The sequence below is a fragment of the Capsicum annuum genome, chromosome 1 (assembly GCF_002878395.1).
Source record: "Capsicum annuum cultivar UCD-10X-F1 chromosome 1, UCD10Xv1.1, whole genome shotgun sequence".
NCBI lineage: Eukaryota > Viridiplantae > Streptophyta > Magnoliopsida > Solanales > Solanaceae > Capsicum > Capsicum annuum.
In genome coordinates, this window is record NC_061111.1 from 32,680,194 (window position 1) to 32,704,093 (window position 23,900).

At 34.6% G+C, this 23,900-nt stretch overlaps 2 protein-coding genes across 12 annotated transcripts; both read right to left on the minus strand.

The window, feature by feature from the left end:
* Positions 1-489: 489 nt before the first annotated feature.
* LOC107856090 (delta-aminolevulinic acid dehydratase, chloroplastic) lies at positions 490-12,786 on the minus strand. Of its 3 annotated transcripts, none has more exons than XM_016701081.2 (13): positions 12,576-12,786; positions 11,247-11,572; positions 9,258-9,369; positions 9,102-9,175; positions 7,168-7,236; positions 7,010-7,093; positions 6,834-6,903; positions 4,191-4,246; positions 2,943-3,064; positions 2,462-2,533; positions 2,280-2,361; positions 2,119-2,196; positions 490-1,071 (listed from the first exon to the last, which is right to left on the minus strand). In XM_016701081.2, the coding sequence occupies exons 2-13, from the start codon at positions 11,550-11,552 to the stop codon at positions 886-888; spliced, it is 1,311 nt and encodes a 436-aa protein (XP_016556567.1). In that variant the 5' UTR covers positions 11,553-11,572; positions 12,576-12,786; the 3' UTR covers positions 490-885. The 3 variants fall into 3 exon arrangements, with proteins under 3 accessions (XP_016556567.1, XP_047266158.1, XP_047266128.1); XM_047410202.1 differs by lacking the exon at positions 12,576-12,786 and adding an exon at positions 12,449-12,473; XM_047410172.1 differs by lacking the exon at positions 12,576-12,786 and adding an exon at positions 12,345-12,369.
* A 2,389-nt stretch (positions 12,787-15,175) lies between these two features.
* On the minus strand, positions 15,176-21,260 carry LOC107856089. 9 transcript variants are annotated; one of them, XM_016701079.2, is made up of 6 exons: positions 20,924-21,260; positions 17,889-19,074; positions 17,746-17,796; positions 17,571-17,666; positions 17,191-17,361; positions 15,176-15,564 (listed from the first exon to the last, which is right to left on the minus strand). In XM_016701079.2, the coding sequence occupies exons 2-6, from the start codon at positions 19,050-19,052 to the stop codon at positions 15,412-15,414; spliced, it is 1,635 nt and encodes a 544-aa protein (XP_016556565.2). In that variant the 5' UTR covers positions 19,053-19,074; positions 20,924-21,260; the 3' UTR covers positions 15,176-15,411. The 9 variants fall into 9 exon arrangements, with proteins under 9 accessions (XP_016556565.2, XP_016556563.2, XP_047266256.1 ...); XM_016701077.2 differs by having other exon boundaries at positions 17,571-17,669; XM_047410300.1 differs by having other exon boundaries at positions 20,079-21,166.
* Positions 21,261-23,900: the final 2,640 nt, after the last annotated feature.

The window sequence follows — 23,900 nt, forward strand, 5'->3', positions numbered from 1 at the left end:
TTGCATGCAAGCTCAATTCATTTGCAGGGATGATTACTAGATATTTGCAGTGTGATGACATGATATAAAGAAGTTTAAGAAACAAAACTGGTGAATTCCCACGTAGCTGAGCCAGGATCATTTAGTTTCCTCATATGTTCTTGAACAAGCCTCACCTCGTGAGCCAACTTTTGAGATAAAACTAGGCCCAAAATCCGTATCTATCATTCTATTAGAGTCAAGTCCATCCCAATTCATGATTGACCGTGTGCAAGATCCACTTTTATCAACAATAAAAGAGGAAAGGAGCCAAAACTCATAAGCCTATGGCATTACTGATTTGCTGTTGAATTATGTCCATTTTTCAAGGAGAGGACCTAATTCACTCATATTTTAATACTAATCAAGTTAAAGTTGTTGAGCATCATGACAACCTAGACAGTAAAAATTGAGTATAGGGGAATTAATAAGCACTACCAATGAGTGGAAACAGCAACAATATACCCAGTGTGGAAGTTGAAACAATTAACTGATCTTTTATTTTTTTTAATTTTATTAATAACTACTGTTGAGCTTGCAAATGCACAAGATGGTTACAAAGAGAACATACACTCCCTCTAAATCAAGCTCACATCTAATAACCTAAACACATTCGTCGCTTGACCAAGAAAATTAGACAATAGAGACAACATAGTGAATTACAACAAACCCAAAGTAATCCCACAAGTGGGGTCTGGGGAGGATACGATGTACGCAGACCTTACCCTACCTTCGTGAGGTAGAGAGGCTGTTTACGGTAGACGCTCAGGCAAACATAAGTCAATAGTGCTACTTTTTAAAAATCAAACTCACATCAACTAATCTAAAAAGTTTCACTCGAAAATCTTCTTCGTACACAAATTCCTTTTATGATCCGGCTAGCTTATACCCCTTCTCTCCACAGAGGCATCTAGCGGCTTGCAAAGCAAAATAGGTCAAAATGATGTCAGCACCAGCTCGCCGAAGGCACATCAATGATTCCATCATAACCCTTTCTTCATCAATCATTTTCAGAACCCCGCCTGCTTTAATCATCGAGTATTCACCTGAAACCTGTGGAGAAAGAAACCCAAGAAACTGTCGAAGATGATACAGTAGAAATGAGGGCAAAACTAGTGTTCAAGGATATTGGCAGAAGTTGAATTTCAGATATCAGAAACTGTAGAAGAAGATGATGATAGGGCGTTATATTTAGAATATGGAAATCAGTTTCTGATGAACATTTATCATGTCACTAGTTTCATAGTTTGTTTAATAGACTCCCAATTGGCACGACAATTGAAAGACGTCTTCTTTACGATGCTTGACGGTGTGTGAATTAGTCGCCAAGCAATTATTTTCAATGCATCCTGAACTCATCTAAATGACAATCCTGTATATGAAGTAACTCTTCTTAAGCAAAAACTCAAAAACAAATGCTCTAAAGTTCCATAGCAACCTCAAATATTGTCTTAACTCATCTAAAGCTTTCAGTAGCCTACGGCTTCATCATCAGTTCATAAGGTTACAGCTCTGACAGAGCAACAATTAGACCATTGACTTTGATAAGCATTGGCAAGATTGAACATTAGGTAATGTTCAATGAAATTATTGAACGATGAAATTATTGTCCTGGTCCATGCCAAAATCCACTCTGGAACTACTGCAGTGTTGGAACAAAGAAGGGTTGTGCAAGAAATCGCTAGAGACTTGGAATCTAAGTTGCTCGGACTCTCCAAAAACATTGCCGCACCCGTGTCAGATCCTCCAAAAATGTACTACTTTTGAAGGATCCGACACGCATCCGATGACATTTTTGAAGAGTCTGAACAACATAGCTTGGAATACCATCCCTCAAGCCATTTGGTGGGCTTTTGGCTTGAAAGAAATGACAGAACTTTTGAAGACCATAGGAGAAATTTACATGGCCTTAAACAAAGATCTATTACTTTGCTAGTTTTTTGGTGCAGCCTGGATATAATACATCATGTTGATGAAATTTAGATACAATGGGGAATCTGTAGTTATGTTTTTTCACAGTCTTAGTGCTAGCATTTATAAAATCATTGACTACTTATAAAAAGGGATGACAAACAAGCTAAAGGAACATCTGATGAGTACCTGATAGGCAGCTATGGGCAAAGGAGATTTATCCCGAAGAAGCCTAATAATATCTAAATAAGGTAAACCTGGTTTAACCTGATATGCAAAACAAAAAAAAGGCAACTTTAGGAGAACAGTATATTTCCATATTTCTGCAGAACAACAAAAGTGATACTAACAAGAAGAATATCAGCTCCTTCGGACTCATCTGCTTGCAACTCAACTAATGCTTCTCTGTAATTTGCAGGGTTCATCTGATAACTGCATATGAAAACCAGGTTCATGCAAAAGCTCATGTTGGCTGTATTATAAATGACATATTTGATAAAAGGAATATTAATAATAGCTTGTTGTTCAGCACGTTTTCTTATCTCCAAAACGTGGATTTGAATCTAAAGCCTCTCTGAAAGGTCCATAAAAGGAGCTTGCATACCTGCAATATGATTCAAGCTAACAAGTCAAGAAAGAGATGGAAGTTGAGTTACAATATCAAAGAATCCATGAAAGGAACAAAATAAAAATAAACAAAGCTCTGAGTTCTAAGCTGTTAGACCACTAATGTCCGGAACCATCGGAGTGACTGATCATCAAGTTCCCTTACACGAAAAGAACCCAATCTTAAACTGCCTCTGAGTGCTTAAAATGATATATTACTATATGAGGATGCTAATCGATTTAGGCTTGAAGACCTAAGATATACTTCTCAATATACAAGAGGGGAAAAGGACAAACACAGAAAAAAATGCCTCATTGAATACTGAATCTATATGCAAACAACTAAATATTTCCTGGACTAATATATAATATCTACATTGACAGAACTTATGAGTTTTGCCAATTACTTTGCCGTATAGGACATGATCGATACATGCTGAAACCCTTCAGCATCAAGAGCTGCACGAATTGCTCCGACACGACCGTCCATCATGTCACTCGGACTGACAACATCTGCTCCTGCTCTGGCCTATGATAAAAGAAGAGGAAATAACAAGATCAGACACTGCATTTTGATCAAAAGTTATCAACAAAACGCATGCAGGCATAAAAAAGCAAAGGGAACATGAATGGACACCTGCTTTATAGCTGGTTTTAGTTTTGAAATCATTATATGCTCAACGAGAAGCCAAGTTCAAGAAATAGCATCAATTAAAAGATTACTGAACTTAAATCATATTTTAGGATAATTCAATGTTGTATGTTGGGTTTTACCGCTTTACTGTTAAGTTAAAAGGCAGTGTTATTTACTTCTGTTGTTTGAGCTCCTATTGGGCTTCTATGCTGATATATCGAACTTGCAAGTTGTGGTTCAGATTCTTGTGGATATGCAGACAAACAAGTATAATTTAGAGCAGGAATTGAGAACCTTAGAAGTGTTCATTACCATCTGGTTTGACTGACAGCGAAATGACTTAGTTTGCAAGTTAAGTGGTCTAGTTATTGAAGATTCGAGAGGAGTATTAGACAAACACTCTCCTGTGAAGTTACTAACATGACACTGAAAATTAATTCCAGAGTAACATCCAGTACTATATGTGGTGCCGTTTAAAAACTAAATGATCGTCAATAACCCCCCCACCCCCCGCAACACACACACACAAAGTCTGCAGCCCCATTGCCTTTTACACCCACTTGGCTGGTTTTCCTGCATGACCAGCATTACTCCAACAATGTTGCTGTATCTCGGATGGCAAACTTCTATACTCAGTAGTCTTGATGACTACAATCATGTTCAGTCTTAAAAAGAATCAGAAGTGGGTAAAAGAAAGGAAATAAACAATGAAAAGAAAGAGATAGTTGCCATCAATAACAATTGTTCTTCAACTAGATCCATATACATCAGACACTAAATCCAGCAAAATGACATGGGGAATAGTTTTCTTAGTAAGGTCAAACTACTTGCAAAAGTAAGAAAAACATCTAAACTTCCAAAGTGAATAACTCGGCCAGCACTAAAGAAATTATTCTTGAAGAACACAAAATGGTGCAGCTCAACGAAGGTCGAAATGAAACTATATATACAAATAAGTGTAGAAACAGCGAGCGGAGCTTGTCTGTTGTGAAGAAACATTATCATACAAATAGAAGATAACCTGAGAAACTGCCTGCTTGCACAACTGATGGACAGTCTCGTCATTCATGATAACTCCTGCAGCCATTACAGATGACAAAATAGTTCATAATCCGTGCCTCAACCAAACTTAAGTATTCAAGTTCAACAAGTCGACATTAACTCTGTACATTTATGATCATTCATTTTTAAAAAACAACATAAAGCAAATATCTTTTGTGTTTCTTTGTCTTTAAATTTTTGTCTTCACTCAACCTCTATTAACAAGGAAATTAGTCCAATTCCATCCTTTGTATGGACAAGGAAATATCATTGATGTAAAAAAGGAGATACAAAGTTAACATCACTGGAAACAGGTACAAATACGTCCAACAAAACTTTGACAATCATTCATATCAGAGGCCATGCCAAAGCTATCAAGTGTTGGAAGCCTTCTCAAACACACAAACTGCAGTATTGGAACCTTGACAGAGAGTTAGGTGCTACTTAGAAACCAACCTAAACTGACTGAAAAAACTTGTCCTTTGACTTGGTTCAATTGGATTTTTATACATTTTTATACACAAATATCTACTTTTAGAACTTTATATAGTTTTAAAAACAAAAAAGTTGTTATCCGGAGATGACATACTATCGATCAATGAGAAGCAAAGGTGGAAGCTAGGAGACAGACCCTAGAATCTAAAGGCTTCAGCATTCAAATTAAGCTGGACCAAAACCGAGTACCTGAATGCAAACTCAATAATGTAACACATGAAACAGAGGTTGAAGTGGAGATTGATACACAATTCATACCCAAGAGAGGAAGTTCCAAGTATCTTAAGTCTATAATCCAAGGAAGCGGGGAGATTGGCAATGGTATAGCCATCGCATTGGAGTGGGGTGAGTGAATTAGAGGTTTGCGTCCAGGGTAATGCATGATAAGAATGTGTCATCGTTATTTTCCTTTACATCCTGCTTTGAGTGCACCTTTTAAGCCGAGGGTCCATCGAAAACAACCTCTATATCCCACAAAGATAGAGGTAAGATTGGCATAAAAACTACCTTCTCCAAACCCCACTTGTTGGATTACATTGGGTATGTTTAAGTAAAGCAACCGGAAAAAAAAATGCATCCAAGGGTGTGACGTAGTGGTCAATGAAGTGGGTTGAGAACTTGTGGTTCAATTTCAAATCCCAACAAAGACAAAAAAACACTAGGTGATTCTTCCCATCGGTCCTAGCCTTAGTGGACAGAGTTACCTGATATATGTTGTTGGTGGAGGTGGTGTAGGTATCCATGGATCTAGTTGAGGTGTGAAAGCTGGCGGACACCACGGTTATTTTTTTAAAAAAAAAGAAGGTAGAGCAACAAAAAAATTATAAATTTGTCTTAACATGTTCGTGATGCTTGATTAAGTTCCCTATTCAGATATATTGAAGTTATTTAGGAGTGATCTGTATATTATTTTTAAATCATTAAGGTTAGTTAATTGTAGCAGCATAGATGGATGTAAAATTGGTTAATTATTTTTGAAAGTGCATAATTATCATGTCTCGTGATCAACTTCTCATATATGAATGTTTCAACTAATCTGTTTGATTGTTGCTAAACATATATTGACATTTGAGAGATTTTATCTTTAGCTATGAATCGATTGTATTTGATATGACTAAAAACTCAAAAGAAAAATCTGGAAACGAAAAACATTTGGTTTAGTTTGGTTTGTATATTTGACATTGTTGGTTCGATTTCCTTTTAGGGTAAAGCCGAATCAACAGAACTGCAGATACCCCTAACTGAGAGTAGTATATACCCAAAACTTAAATTTCTTTAATAAAAAAGTTATAAGGTGCTTTAGGAATCCTAGATCATCTAACCAAATATTTCTATTCTGCAAACAGGAATTAAAAGCATTCCCAAAGTTTTACAAATAAAGGCATTTGTTCTCCATTCTTTATTTAAAGAACATACTGTAGAAAGAGAAAACAAGAAAAAAAGTTTACCTATCATAAGCTCTTAAAAAACCCCAATTTTTCTTCTTATCCATACCTAACATTTTCAGTAAAATAGTTATTTCTATGATAAATGCAGCTTTAATTCCTTTTTGATAAATATAACTTGCATTTACATTTCGGATTGCAATCCAGGGGAGCATCCTTGATTGAGATATACAGTCATCAAGAATCAAATTAGTTTAGTGATCAGTCATTATAGTGATCAGTCATTATCTTACACAGAGGAGTCACAAAAATAAGATGTATGAAGTTTTCATGTTTGATTGACTGAAAAATTATATAAAGTAGATGATTTCAACAAGAAAGTATGATTTTTTGTTGAAGAGGAATTTTGCTGCTGACGGTCTATGCTTTATAGTGACCCAAAGTGATGAAAGAAAAGATCATTATCCAAATATTCCAGTTCAAAATACACCTTCCTCCTCATACAATAACTCAAGAAGCTAAAGACCGAAGTACACTTATTCTATCACCATAACCAAAAAGAGAACTTACCTCATTGCATCAGCATTAATTTACAGGATGAGCTGTATGATATAGAATTTACAGAATGGATTCCAAGGGTTTCTGAGTATTATATCTACTAGAACTGTTTGTTTCTTAATTTTTATGTAATTCGCAATAAAAGGTTTTTCCTTTAGGCTGGTATACACAAAATAATGTCTTACCATCTTCTCTGACGATGCCATCATGCCCATCAGATGAATATGGATCCAAAGCAACATCAGTGTAGATAACCTATCAAAAACGCATCAAACATCAGAGGAAGCGCAAAAGTTTTCCCACGGAAAAATGTAGCTGTCTAAGCAGATAAAAAGAAACCAGGTAATATGTATCTACATACAAGATCAGGGTATTTTTCTTTCAGCAAACGTATTGTTCGAGGCACTAATCCATTGTCATTGTAAGCTTCATCTCCTGTAGAGGTCTGAAGTTACAGGAAACAAGTTAAACAATCTGAAGTCAGATGGTACATGGAAATTTATACTGGTAGAAGAGGACCTTTAAAGCATCTGGAACTTTTGGGAAGAGCACGATGCTGTTGACGCCAACATCCCTGGCCTTTGCGACCTGCATAAGAAAAAGTAACTCTAGTTGCTTCAAAAAATGCACAGAAGTATTACAAAAGCGCTATGATACAGTATCTCTAAATAACTATATGTATCTTTAACCAAGACATATTTGTTAAGTGTACATGGGTAACAGACTGCAAGATTGGAACCGGAACACTGACAAGATTTATATTGGCCCTCTAAAAGCATATGACTGTAAGTGTCAAGAATGGTCATATTCTGGAAGATGGTTAATACTAGAAATGTTCCAGTTCCATTTCTATTTACCTCTCAATCAGAAGCGGCAACTGCAGATGAGCAATTGATTGTAGCCTAAAATCCATCTATAGGCTATCTATCCATTATCATCCACTGGACTTTTTAGCCTTCCCTTTCTTTACCCTTTTTAGCCCCTCAATTCTTATTTAGCAGACGCCAGTTTTGTGACTATAGATTTACAGTACCTAATTTTATCTTAGAAGTACTTTGTTTAATTTCTGTTCTAGCAAATGTAGGTTTCTTAGAATATCGTACATGCGGTCTGTCAATAACATGGACAGTAAGAACTGTATAGTACCAATTATTGCCAAAAGTGCTTCTTAGTCTCCAAGGTGATTCCCTCCATTAGAAGAGTCATCCTATACATCTCAACCTTGTAATAGGTGTTGTATGAGTTTCTTTGTTTCTCGGTTTATTGCTCTTTCCTTTTTCCTGATATCTGCACTTAAACCTGCACCTAGGACCTGCAAAGGCTTCCTTTTTGCCATTTAATTATCATCTTCCTGTGAATAAATCAGTCTTTTTTGTGGGATGAAAAAGAGAAAGACTAATTTATTCACTCTAAGATGATAATTAAATACTGTAGTGGTAAAAAGGAAATCTTTCAGGTCTTTCATTCTTATACAAAAAAATAGATGTCTTTCATCCTACCCAACCTCGAAAAATGACAATGAATATTCAGACCTAAATACCAATTTAAACTTTGTTCTGGTATCTGCAATTGAAGTCTTGTATATACTTAAAATACTGAACAACACATTCAGCACGCATGCCTATCCTAGTCAGAGTAGGGGCTCTTATTACAAACAGAAAGTAACTGAGAGGAATCTGACAGCAGAATCTTTGACGGTGTTATTTTGATTATTTTGCCCAAAGAAGAGCACGGTCTGCATAATTCACACAACTATTTCATCAAGTATATGAATGGAAACAGAATCTAGACAAGCATCTCCGTTGATAATCCTGACGGATGAGTGATACCCATAAAGGATCAAAGTCTATATTTAACCTACGTTCCAAGTCTAGCATTTTGTTAACCTAATGCTCTGGTAAATTTTTTATCATTTATACCAGCAATATTGTAATGATAGTGGTCTTAGTCATAATAGTTATAATAACATAGACAATGGAAAACAAATGTGGAAAGCAAAACACCATCAAGATTTAGCAAAATCATAGCAATACGATCAATGTAGCACATCATCATCAATTAGCACACTATGAAACAATACAAAGCATGGCTACAAGGTCATCACATCAAAACTAATCGAGGAGAGCTACTTATGGCCCAAAGTGGATGTATGGCGGTTAGGCATCCTTAGATAAAATGTGATCTTTCAGGAGTGGTCATCGTGTGTCACCACCTCCCGCCTATCGTAAACATTAGATACTTGATGAAGTACATTTTCTCACTATTTACACGACCTAACGCATCAGGCACTTCATTTTTCACCGGCTAAAATTTGGAAGAAGGGGGGGCAGGATTATATGACAAGATCAATTAGGGATAGAAGAGTTGAATTAAGGAATCAAAATGCTGAACCTCTGGTCTAAGAATGCAAAGCCATAATAGAGGGTGAAGAATCCTGCGGATAGCTCACCGACCTCTTGAACAAGACCATGCCTCCATCCAAGCCTATAACAACCAGGCATTGCTCCAATAGGTGTGTCGTCTTCACCTGCAAGTGTGCAATTTGTAAAAACAGATTGACAGAGGTTATAAGCAGAGAGGAAGTAACAATAACTCACACAAGTACTCACCCTCATGAATAAATAGTGGATATACAAGATTCACGGGGCTTATATTTGTTTCTTGGAATGCAGCTCTTACTGCTGAAGACCTACGATTACGGCGCGGTCTCCGATTAATTGGCTATATAAGAAAAATCCAGTCATTAGCTATAGGCACATAGAAAATCAATTGTATCGACTTCCAATGCAGTATTGACTCTATATTAAAGCAACAACAACAAACCCAGTGTATGCCCACACAGTGGGGTCTGGGGAGGGTAAGATGTACGCAGTCCATACCACTACCTCCGGAGAAGTAGACAGGTTGTTTCCGATAGACCCCCGGCTCAAGACAAGGAATAATAAACAAATTCGTAATAAAGCATGAGACAAGATGACAAGACATAAATACGCCACCCCCAAGGAAAAATAAACAAGGACTATTAAAGAAATTCGTAATAAAGCCTGTAACAAGTTGGCCTGACAAGAATAATACACCTACCAAGTAATGCCCTACCCCAACGACCCAAACTGGCACTAGCATTCTATCCTACTCCGCATCCTCCAGATCTTCCTATTTAGGGTCATGTCTTCAGTGAGCTGTAGCTGCTCCATGTCCCGCCTGATTACCTCTCTCCAATATTTCTTCGGTCTATCCCTACCCCGCCTGAAACCATCCAACACTAGCCTCTCACACCTACGAACCGCGGCATCCGTGTCTCTTCTCATCACGTGACCGAACCATCTCAATCGGATTTCCCGCATCTTGTCCTCCACCGAAGCCACTCCAACCTTTTCCCGAATAGTCTCATTCCGAACTCTATCACCCCTAGTAAGCCCACACATCCAATGCAACATCTGCATTTCCGCCACCTTCAATTTTTGAATGTGAGAGTTCTTGACTGGCCAACACTCTGCTCCATACAACATGGCCGGACGGACTGCCACCCTGTAGAATTTGCCTTTAAGCTTGGGCGGCACCTTCTTATCACACAACACCCCCGACAAAAAATTCAAAGTACAATCTGACAATTCAACCGAGATGCTATCATATATACATACTAAACAAGTTAACACTATTACGAACGAAATAATAAATGTAGTACCCACTGACAAACTACTAGAAGAGTAGAAATTGACGGATAAAGCATTTAATACACCACCTTCAGAGTCGAGCATTCTAAGGATGTATCATAAAGATGTCTGAACATCTTGTTTAAATGGAATAAAGACCCTAGATGTTTCTAAAAATACCAGAAATACCCTACAGGTAAATCTCATGTAGTTTGCAAGTATCAAATTGAACATTCTGCATCCTCAGTCCAGTTAAGAATAGTCGAAGATGTTCAACGAAGTTGTTGTTAGATCATATATGTAAACTTCAAGATTTCATAGTCTGGTGTAATTGTCTCAGAGTATGGTCACTTTCCTTTATAAGGCTTTCTGTAACTGGAACTCTTGAAAATGTTATAAAGAATCCTGAATTCAAGATGTAATAACACCCATCAACACTAGTTAAGCAGCCTTCCAATACAGTACTATCATTAATGAAATTTTTCCTCAATTCAGTAGATTAATCCATTTTTTATATCCTAAGCCAGTTATCATTTATTGAGATGCCTATACTCAATTGTGGCTAAGTTATCACAGCATATTTATTCTCCACATCTTCTGCTATTCTCACAGTTCGTGAGTTACTAGTCGTTCAAAAAAAATGTATATTACATGTAATTACACCATAGTCAACCAACTTACATCTGGCTAGTTCAACCAAAAACAAATCAAACACTCTGGACTCGTGAAATATCTAATTCTGGTAATCATTTGATGTGGAGAGTAGAAAATAACATTTAGCAGCTTAGAAAATATGTCACCATAAGCAAAACCAAAAACCATCTAATGCAATCAAAACACGCCTCCAAAACTAATGAAAAAGATGATGTGCTTAGAATACTTCCTCAACATCTCCAAAATGGCAAACTGACATAATTACAAATAATGGTAAGTCTTGAAACTAACCAGTGAAGACACAATAGGGGTACCGTCAGGTGCAGCCGGCTTTGGTGGAACCGGAGGAGCTTCAGGCACATTTCCGGCAACTACAGCAGCCTCACACTCCTCATCAGTCAAGCCCATCTTTTTCAAGGGCGTTGAGCCAGACTCATTGTCATGCCCTTCCTTGCTAGCTCTAATGGTCGACATTCTCCTCCAGTTCAATTTAACAGAAGGCCGTGCACACAACAAATTTGGCGATCGCTTCAATTTAATCTCAAACTTCACAGCTCCAATATTGCAAGGTGAGTTCAGCATTGCCGTGGAAGCCATTATTTCTCAGATAAGCAGCACTACAACATGATGGAAAGTGCATAGATTACAATTCAAAAATCCCATAACATGAAGACCCAAAATGATCACATTATACAGATTGAAATTTGGGCTTTACAAAACATAAGTAGCTACAGATGGGATTTCTTAAAACTTTCAAATGCATCAATTTATTGCAGCAAATCCACAATACCAAAAACAATATACTCCATCCATTTCAATTTGTTTTCTGGTTTTGATTTGACATAGAGTTTAAGAAAGTAAGAAAATACTCTTGAATCTTGTGATCTTAAACTAAAGCTAGGTAGAATGTACAAAAATGCCCTTCGTCTTGTGGTCTTAAACATGCCACGTGAAAAGTACAATTAAATAGTTGGCAAAAAGGAAATAGACATTCTTTTTGAAACAAACTAAAAAGGAAAGCAAGACAAACAAATTGAAATTGAGGGAGTATCACAAATTTGAAATTGAGCAATCCAAAACATAATTAAGCATAAGATATGATTTTCTCAAAAATTTGGCCAAACCACAGAAATTTGCTAATGGTTATGTTATTAAAACCAATAAAAACAAGAACCTCGAAAAAGTTTCACTACAAGACTAGAAATTTTAGCCTTTGTAAGCACAATGGAGATGAATATGTGATTTTTTGAGTTAATTTAGATAAAACCCCAAGAAGCTATGAACTTTCAAATTCATTCTATTCAACTGAAGCAAATCCAACAACAGAACCCCCCACCCCCCCCCCCCCCCCCCCCCAAAACCCAAAAAAAAAAAAGAAGACTGCATTACAAGAAATGATTTTGAGCATTCCAAACGATAATTGAGTTTAAGATATGATTTGCTTAGGTAAATTGGCAAAATAAGAGTAAATTCGAAATGTATGAATGTAGTACAGTAAAACCCAAAGAGCTTATATAACAAGAATTGATAATTTGAGGCATTGAAAAGCAAAAGCCAAAGATGTGACTTTTCTCAAGTAATTTTACAAAATCTATGGAAAAAGAGAAGAATTTTATTTACCTGAGAATTGGAGGAATAGATGAGAGAAGGAGAGTTGAAGAATCTTATCTGTTAATCAACAACAAAGAAGATGGATAGATTTCAGTTGTCATCTTCCCATACCATATCATACCAAGCACTATTATTTGTCGAGTCAAATGTGTATGCTTCTTGTTGGGCCCCCTGTCTGGTTACTAACCCTGCCTCTACTTTTTACCATTATTATTTTTTAGAAGTAAAAAATAATATTGAATTTAGGAATATAAGCTTTGAATTATTTTCTTTAATCGTCATTTGGTGCAAATTTAAATAGCATACAAACATTAGCAGGACCTTGGAGAGATAGATAGACGGTAAATTATCACTTTATCAATTAATTAAATTAAGCATTGAAAGTTTAAGTGAAATCTTTCAAAAATGTCACTATGTCCTAGAAAGCGCTAAAATTAGAAGTAATTTTCATGGATGGTCATTCATATTTTAAAAATTACCTATAAATATCAGTTTTGTTTCTTTTAGGACAAAAATATCACTCAATTATTTTTATTTTCCTCAAAATATACTTGACACTTCAAAAATATTTCTTTTCTCCTAGTTCACATTTCTTGTCATTAAAATATTTTATATATATAATAAATAGATCTATTTAATTTATCAAATTTATTTAATTAAAGTTTGTCCTAATTTTATAAAAAATAAATACACATGATATATTTATCATTGAGGAACAATTTAATTATGTACTTTAAATTTTATATAGAATATAAATAATATTTATTTTTTACTCGATACGAGAAAAATTATTATATCATATGATAAAAATATTAAATAATCACACAACTTAAAGGAAAATAATTCCTCAGATAATGTATGCACATTACTACTTATCAATGAAGTAGTTGATGTGTCTAAGTGTACACATAAAGCTAAAGGTTTGAATTATTTTATTTGATATTTTTCACAGTTTTTCTAATTTATTTATTTCACCACTTAATAATATTTTTAAAACTCAAGGTATTTATATGAATTGGTACTAATTTAATATCTTTTGGTTGTTTATTTCATATACTAAAGATTCTTAAAATGTAAAAGAAATAAAAAAAAAATGGCTTTCAGATTTTCATATACGTACTAAATGTACTATTTTTGAAGGAAAGAAAAGTTATTTAATCATGAAACAAATTAAATTTTAAAAAAAAATATTAACAAAATGATCTAATATTATAAATAAATCTTTAAAATCTTTAAAGGATATAAATTGACGTTTAATCGTAGATAAAATATAGTGTAATAGAAACAAAAAATAATATGAAAAAATTAAATTGAAAATAATAAATTTCTGTTTTCTAAAGGTTTTTGCCTATATTAATTTTGCAGATTTACTTGATTTGTTTGTGAAATTTACTTAGGGAAAATCGGCAAGAATTCATTTTTTTTACTATCTTTTTATCAAAAAGATCTTCTTTAAAATTTTGCAGGCGATTACATGCGAATTAAATTTTTCAGATGATAATTACCTTTAAGAATTTTTTAACAAATTTTGTCTGAGGAAAAAAAAAGTTAGATTTTCTCCTTCAAATTGTGTTTGATAGAAAAATTTATAGGTTTTTCATCGAATTAGTGTTATTGAAAAACTTGTAGTGAATTAGGTTACAGATAATCTTTTTTGCAAATTCTAAAATAAAAAATTTACGTAATTGAGATTTTCCTTGTAGTTTATAAGACGTGGGTTTAAATAAATGAATTTGAAGAATTAAATAAGTTTATTATCAAGAAAATAAGATTTTAACAACGGCATACCAAGTAGGAGAGAAGAAGGTTTTTAAAGTGTTACGTATTTTTTGAGGAAAATAAGTATAGTTGAGTGATATTCTTGTACTAAAAGAAACAAAAGTGATATTTATACGCAATTGCCAAAAGACTATCTTATAGAAATTACTCAAAATCATTTCAATCACTAAGCAATTCAGGGGGTGTGTGGCGGTGAAACATGGCCAAACACCTACTTAATGATTTTAACAAAAGCATTTATTGATTGGCATCTTAAATAAGGTAGTGCAGTTAAGAGTTAAAAACAAAATTGTTTATTAATTCTAAAAACTTTTCACTTATACTATCAACAAAATCTTTGCTTCTAGGACTTCATAGGTACTCACGCACATTCCATTAAAGTGGCTCAAGTAGGAAGCAGTCTTTTCTCCAAATCTGCGACCTAACTAACCTAAAGTGTTTCGTGCGCCGCACCATTTTTTTTTTTTTCATTTAAAAGAGTTACTTAAATCAATCAAGGTTACAGATCCTGGTGTTTTCGTGCTTGGAAAGCTGTACAAGAGGCTGTGGGATGTATCCATTTGCATGTGGAATGGGTTGGAAAGTTATTGACAGAGTTAGTTAAGCACATTGGCGAGCTGATCCTCTCCCATTTTCCCTCTTCTTCTGCTTTACAACCGGAATAAGAAACCTTGGAACAATATATTGGATTACTCCAGTGTGGCACGAAGGTGCGGATGCCAGTCAGCTTCTATGCCACTAGCTACATATGCCTTGCTTGATCCCCCCTCCCCCGACATGGTGGAGATTCCATAGCATGTCATGGCTTTGGTTATCCTTGTAATTCGTTCTTAGAAAAACCTGAGCTTATTTCTTAAAATGTCAAATATTAACTAGTCAAGAAAAAAATGAAAAGTGAACCACAAAATGTACAAGAATCAAGCAAAAGGAGAAAACTAAAATGCTAGAACCACCCATCCAGAATGAACTTGTACAGTGAACAAACCATTCAGCTTACCCACATCTGGATTTGGTGTCTAAATTTGTTTTTATTTTTTCCGACAGTTGGTGTTTAAATTGTTCTGGACTATGATGGTGCTGTTGTTAGCTTTGATGAAGCTGCTGATGCCTTGCAGATTGGGCACCAATTCTTGAGCTTTAACCATTGTTGTACGCATTCCACATGATAACCATGCTCGCATTCCAACTTTCCGATTTCATCTCCAACCACATACTCCTCCTGCAAACACACAAAGTAATTATTATGCGCTTAATGACTGAAAATACGAGGTCATCTAGTTATCACATCCTAAAAGTTTAAGAAACACATGAAGGCTAAATATTCATTGAGATATCATCCTGTGGCCAGAAAGTGGTCTTATAGTCATTCTCACACCTGCAGAAGATTAATGGTAATCAAAGAGAAGGTCGATCACCTTATCTTTTGGAAGCTTAACAGAGGTGACTTTAATTTTTGGTGGGATAATTGGTCACACATGGGACATCTTGGCCCCCAAGGTATCTTCTATGTCTATTAGAATATCTACTTTCTCTTATTTTACTAACAGGTCTTGGAATATGCAAAAGCTTTCTCAGGTTCTTCCTACCAATATTGTGCAGTCTATCCAGAGAATTACTATTAATTCTCCTGATCTAAATGACCAACCTTACTAGTCTATTTCTTTAGATGGGAGATTTAGTGTTAAATCTGCCTGGAACCTTTTAAAGGCTAGACAACCTCCCTCCCTTGATCTTCAAATTACTTTGGACTAATAGAATCCACTTCAAAATATCCTTCTTTCTCTGGAAAATTCTCAAAAAAGGAACTTCTGTGGATGAAAATACTAAAAGATCAGGGATTCAACTCCCTTCTAGATGTTCTTGTTGTCTTAATCCTCAAGTGGAGAATGAAGATCATCTCTTCATGAAGAGTCAGATCTCCTTATCTGTTTGAAGCTATTTTCATAATAAATTTGGAATTCAAATGGCCCAGAATGATATTAGATATCAACTACTCACTTGGTGGTGTACGAAGACTACCAAATCTATCTTGAAACTTGCTTATCAAGCTCTTCCTGGAATAATTACTTGGCAATTGGCATATTTGGAAGGGCAGATGTAAAAGCAGATTTGAGAACTTGAAGATGTCTCCAGACAGAATTATTCAAGGTATTAAACATCAACTCAACATGATTATCCACAAGCATTTCCCTGTTGTGAGCTACTCTATATCTTGGGATATTCTGATGGAGGTAATTGAGACAGCCAAGGTTCATATGGACTCAAACTCGGACATACCTTGTGGTTCAACTCAGTTATTCAGCTACCTAAAAATTCCAGAGGGGAATTTCGCATGGATAAACTACAATACCCTTCCTTCAGGATAAAGGCTAGCAGGAACAAAATTACTTTAGATAGGAATTTGTAGAGAAGTCACTCTTTTGATGTTCCTCAACTAATTAGGGGCATTCAGGCTTTCTCTTCTATATGTAACCAGATTTTGTGTATCCTCTAAGAGAAGCCTATCCCTCCATCCATGAATAGATTGCTACAATCTCAAGGTGTATATGGAGGTAAGGTCCGGCCCCCCTCCATAGTCTTTTTGTTGGTGATTAATAAAAGGCCCAACCAGCCGTGATGGAGCTGGATGATTTTAAAAGAAAAGTTTAAGAAACAATGTCAAGGATGAACAGATCCAGCTCTTATTAGATATAAGCACACATTTTCAGGCTCCTGCATGTTTCTGTGGAGTTTAACAATGCAGACATCACAAAGAACCTATCAAACCAACAATCACCTAATCTCAGAGACGAGATGAAACACAATGAATCGTCCACTTCAGTAAATATAAGATAGGTAAATGTACCTGACAAATACTGCATTTGATCTCATCTTCATCTTCATCCCCATCACCTCCAAATGCCCCTAGTTCCGAGGGCATGCTTTGATAAATGCTTCTTTGAAGGCTCTTTGATACTGCCTCCTCTGACAGAGCTGTGCTAACAGTGCCCATCCTCTCCTCAAGAGCTAGTAATTCCTGTTAACAAGCAATAAATCATGACCTGGAAGCTGTAGACTCAAACTATACTGCAAGGAACTATATTTTGTCAAACCAAGAGAAAAGCTCTTCTCTTTTGTCCCGAGGACTCTCAACTTGAGAAGCTTTCAGCTAAAACATGACTTTCCTAGATTGTTGCTGTAAGAATGAATACTTTTTAAATACTCAGTACTCATGAAGTATCAGACCTCATAGGACATGCTATCTATATCCAGTCTCAAGTCCCTATGCTGGTCATAGAAGTTAAGGCCGCTAAGCAACAAGTTTGTCTCCAATGCAAGCAGCTGCTGTAGACATTAAAAGTATTTCAATTGATAAATCCAGAGAGGACATTGTCAGGCGGTCAGAAATACGAAAATTTACCTCATATGTTAACTCGTCATCTTGTTCGATTCTCTCAAGTGCCAATAATACCTGTAAAGTGATGCAGTAAGCAACTCAAATATCTTAAACAAAAATCATGTAAGTTTTCGGAACAGAATAACATAGATTCATCTGGTAAGTACCTGAGCAACTCCATCCATGTTATATCGTTGTAAGGCTTGCTGGTTCATTAATCGGTTAATGCCTAGTTCAGCAGAAGTGAAGGGAACTACGCTGGGTAAATCATCAATATCATTTCCAGGAAAACTGTAATCACTTGAATGACTTGAAGAGCCATCGGTGAACAATTGACTTGACGACTGCAGATTGAGATCTGGTGTTTCAGGCCAATGTAAACTTTGGACTAAGCTGGAGGATTCAGTTTGCAATGAAACCTGTACAGGACCCCTAAACCTAGAATTCACATTCATTGGCCTGTGGGTCTGAACTGATGCAGCATGATTATTCACACTAAAATCCAAATTTCTGCCACTTCTTGACTCAGAGATGGAGACTCCACGAGTTGGACGACTGACATGCTTTTCTCTTAGTGATGCCTTGGCAATTTTCTTCCCTTTAACAGATGAACTGCTTTCACCTTCGGTGTTTCTCCTTTTTACCATGTCCGTTCTACTAAATCTTGATTCTGACTTTGAACAATTATGTGGGAGGACATCTGATATGGATTTACAATTTAGATTTCTCAACCCATATCCAGCCCCACTGCTACAGGGCTGCTTTTCAGAACCAATGCCTTTAGATTGTGAAGAAGCAGAGGCATGCATTAGTGTATTTTGATTGTACGAACCTGACTTGTGACAAACTATTTTACGAGGTCTACTGCTGGATGCTCCACTAGAGTAGCCAGCTTCTGTCGATCTAGCTTTGCTTGATCCAGTACCTCTCACTGCTGAATTAATTTTGAGTTGATATTCTGGCGAAGACTGAATTTGTTCTGTAACTTTTGGCACACCATCCAAAGAACTAATTCCTAATTGATCATTTCCAACTTGAGAGAAAGATTTCATGTTAGATGTCTCGCGTGCCTTTCCTACACTAGGCAGTGAAGATGTCCTAGATGAACTCCCAACCACATCCTTGCCATTTGAAGCATTGAAAGCAGGCCTAAATGATCTGGATTTCTCTGTAGTTCCAACATAGCTGCTCTTCAAATGGTTGAGCCGACCACTGCATCCAAGCCGTGAGCACGGATGAACATTTTCATCTCTACTATCAGCAGTATCCCTTAAACCTCTTTTGGGCACAACAAGCCCATTTATAGCTGTTTTTCCAGAATGTACATCCATTATTTACACTAACCACCAAATTCTGTCAAACCATATACAATATTTAGCATCAACTATGACATATGATTAAGAAGTTAAATGATAATGGCTTATTTCCTTTAGCCGGCCAAGTCAGAACTTAAAAGTTGCTTTTCGAAACATACTATAACAACAACAACAACAACAAACCCACTGTATTCCCACATAGTGGGGTCTAAGGAGGGTGTGATGTACGCAGTCCATACCACTACCTCTGAAGAAGTAGAAACATACTATAACAGTCTCAAAAATTTCAAAAACAACTAAGTCTAAAACATCTGTTCCATGGAGAAACTCATATTCATTTTACATCATTTCTAGAAGATCAACTTCCAGAATTTTCAAGAATAATTGACTTGTAGGTTTCCAACAGTTCATTATCAGCTAACACTACTTTTTTAAAAAAGTTTGTCAGCTAAAACTACTTGTACCTCATCATATAAGCCATTAAAACTGACACAAGATATCTATGGAAGTTCATTGACTTCCTGTTGCAAGAACTATAGTACTGATTTTGTGATAGATAGTAAGAAAACCATCAACAAATTAGCAATTTGTAACTATATCTGTTGCATATAAACCCCAGCACAAAACTATTCATCCTTTAGAATGTCATAGATTTTTAGAAGATGAACAATTGAACCTATGTTTTTAAAAGAAAAGAAGAAAAACATAGATAACAGCATAAACAACGCAGTAACTCTTGAATACAGCTGGCCCAGCTGTGGATCAAAAACATAGAATCCCCAGAAGAAACTGATCATAACAGAAATTTTTTTTTTTGGTAACCATGGTATCTAAGCCAGCTTACGCACACCTCGGCTAATTCCACACATATCTCCTGCTACCTCCTATCAACACAGTTCCCGAGTATCTATCCAACAAGTCATAACACAAAACAATCAAGTGTTCAAAAACTAAAGAAAATACAACAACAACACCAACAACGTGCCCAGTATAATCCCAAAAGGTGGGGTTTGAGGAGGGTAGAGTGTAGGCGGATCTTACCGCTACCTCATAGGTAGAGAGTCTGTTCCCAATAGATCCTCGACTCAAGAAAATCGTCCAAAGCAATCCGGAAAAAAGTAACAGACTTACAGCGCATAGCAAATAGTAACAACAACAGAATGATACCATACTCGAATTACAAGCAACAACAAATAATACTTAACATAATCGAAGGACAAGAAACTACCGGAACAATAGACAATTATTAGTAAAGACAGATCAGTGATAACAAGTTAACACATTGCTACCTACTAGCCTTGAACCATAATGCATGTCCTCCACAACCACCTATCTAAACCCAAAAACTAAAGAAAATGAAAAAAGAACGAAAAAATACCATGAGTTAATCAAGAAAACTCAAAGGACATCAAAAAAAACAAGAAGGATTAAAACCCATATCAGGAAAAACAGTGACAATGGCCATAACATCAGTCAAAGATGATTGAGATACTCCTTTTTGCTCCTCTACAATTTTTTTTAAAAAAACTCCAATATTTGTATCACAGTTATCACCAAAAGATTGAATTACAGTTGACTTAGATTATTTAAAGTTTCAACATACGTATCAAGAAATAACAAGAAAAGTTAGATCAAAAACTTATAAAATTACGAATCAAATGAAACCCATAACAAGAAAATTACAAGAAAAGTGAATTCAACAGTTGACTTAATAATCAGTTGACAAAAAAGAAGGAAAATTAAAATCCTCTTATTTAACCAATGTCAAGAAACTCGAATAAAAAATTGTACTAACACAGTTGACAAAAATTTATAATCATCAACATGATCAATCAAAAAAATTAATTTACATAAAAAGAAATAACGATTCTTGATTTTTCAACTACCTTGTTCTTCTTTAATTACTCAAAAAGGAAAAGTGTGGTTCAAATAACCCCAGGAATTGGTGCAAAGAAAAAAACGTTTTATTTGAGAGAGAGACGCGTAAAGTTTGAACGATCCCAAGCGCATCCAAAGGAAAGCTAGAGAGATGTCAGCCGTTTGATCAGCCTATTTGTTTAAGGAAAGTCAAACATCGACGGCTGTGCTCTCAAATGATACCGTCTATACGTCATGTTCCTTTTTTTCCCTAAAACTACTAACTCCCAAACTTTTATAAAGGGGCAGGTGGTTACAAAGATAAAAAGATGATAATAATAATAATTCCGCGTTTGCTGCTACGCACGGCCAATGCTTATTCTTAAAAATTCTACATTATATACTCCATCGGTCTCATTTTATCTGTCCTAAATTTTCTAATCTGGTGTTTTATTTTTTATTTTTTTTTACTTATTAAAACAACATAATTTTTTTTCCTCATATTTTACCCTTTGCATTAATTACTTTTCCTTCAAATTAAAATATAAATATCATTTAATAGGGATACTATGATAAACTAGTCATGTTATTTATTACTTTTCTTAATAGTTGTGCTCCCAATTTGGAACGAGTAAAATGGGACGGAGGGAGTATAATTCTATTATTTAGTTAAAACTTTTATGTGTTTAGTTAATAAATTCTAAGTTAGATGTATATTATTATATTTAAATTGATGAAATTTGTATAATAATATTTTAAATTGTTCAAACTTTTGTAACATTGATAATCAATTATATTTTTTTAAATAATTTATTTTTTTAATTATTGTGATTTATAATATTTTTTTCTTCTATTCTACTAATTAGAAGTGACATAGTAAATTATTATAACAAATACTTGTCAAATTTTTTTAAGTGGTTCCATATAAGACGTCAAGTTAATTTAAAACATAAAAAATAATTTATATTTTTTAAGTGGTCACATATAAGACATTAAGTTAATTTAAAACATCAAAAATAATTTATCATTTTATGTCTATTTTACCTTTTTATTAAGTATGATTATTTTTTTCACACTTAAATGACTTATAAAAACATCAAAAAATAATTTATTATTTTATGTCTATTTTATATTTTTTATTAAATATTATTAATTTTTTAATACTTAAATGACTTATAATAATTAATTATGAGTAATATAGTAAAATCACGGTTGAAGCAGTTGAAACAATCATGTCATAAATGTCTATGTTAAATTTTTTATTAAATATTTTTAATTTTTTAATACGTAAATGACATTTAATAATTAACTAGGGGTAATATAGTAAAATCACAATTGAAGCAGCTGAAGCAGACATGTTGACCATGAGCAACCTGCTTCAACTACTTCTTTGCCACTTATTAAATAGGATAATAATTAATTATGAGTGATATAGTAAAATCACGGTTAAAGCAGTTGAAATAATCATGTCATAAATGTCTATTGTAAAATTTTTATTAAATATTTTAAATTTTTTAATAAGTAAATGACTTATAATAATTAATTAGGGGTAATATAGTAAAATCACAGTTGAAGCAGCTAAAGCAGGCATGTCGACCATGAGCAGCCTGCTTCAGCTGCTTCTTTGTCTCTTATTATATAGGATTTTTATTAAATATTTTAAATTTTTTAAAACATAAATGATTTATAATAATTAATTAGAGGTAATATAATAAAATCACAAGCAGCTGAAGTAGACATGTCGATCATGAGCAGCCTGCTTCAGCTTCTTCTTTGTCACTTATTATATAGGATAAAGAACAAGTATAAAGAGAGAGAAGCATAATTTTTATTTCTCTTGAGTATGTTTTGGGCATTTTTTATAGTGACGAAATTTTTTTTATTTATAGGGAAAGTTACTCTTAGTAGCTATTTGGTCATGTGTATTTTTTCACTTTTTTTTTGAAAAATTATCTCATTTTAGTGAAAAGGGTAAAAACAATAGTATTTGGCCATGAAAGCTTCAAATGGAAAAGTGAAAACAAGAAAAACCTGCTTTCACTTTTTTCACTCCTACTTCTCTCACAAAATTTCAAAAACAACTTCAATTTATATTCATGGTCAAATACAACTCCAACTCCAACTCTATTTTCAACTCTGAAAAATTATGATTTTCATGGTCAAACGGGGCCTTAGTTTCTCTCTAAAAGATATATGTTTCATATCCTGATAGATATCAACTAGACCTTGATAGATCTTATTTATATTCTTGATAGACATTCATTATAATGTAAATACATTTATAATACTCCTTAAATGACTAATTGATAGATAATATGCATCGTTAAAACCATGATAAAAAAAACTAAGTGAAAAAAATCTAGTGAAGTAAAAAGAGTACACATTTTCTAATAATACGCATTCCGGCTGCCTCATTAAAAATCTTACAAGGAAAACCTAGTGGGACAAAACCTTAAAAGAAAAAAGAGTACAACGCGTATTTGCTCCCCCTGATGAGAACATTAAGTTCGAATCTTAAATCTTCATATTTCAATTTTGTGCATCATCTTCTTGAAAGTTGTAATTGATAGAGACTTTTTGAATAATTAGTCATATGACCACTCGAACGAACTTATTTCACGTTGACAACACCATTCTTTTGACGCTCATGTATGTAGAAAAGCTTTGGCGAAATGTGCTTTGAGTTGTGTCATTGACCTCAGCTACATACTTTCTCGACTTGCTTTATGAATAACTATCGTCTTAGCATACTATGAATGTCATGTGTACATGGTATTACAGTGACCCTTCATGACAATAGGTAATATGTCTGTATCGAACCATTATGTCAATCATCTGAATATCATGTGTATTCAAAAACTTAACAATATGTATTAGCACAAACACATTAATTCAAGGACTTTCAATTGCAATATGCAAGTGATTTACTTTACTATCTGCATGTAGAAGTAAAACTATATCATGCTCATAGTTGCAGCAAGATGTGTAAATGCATCAATTGCACAA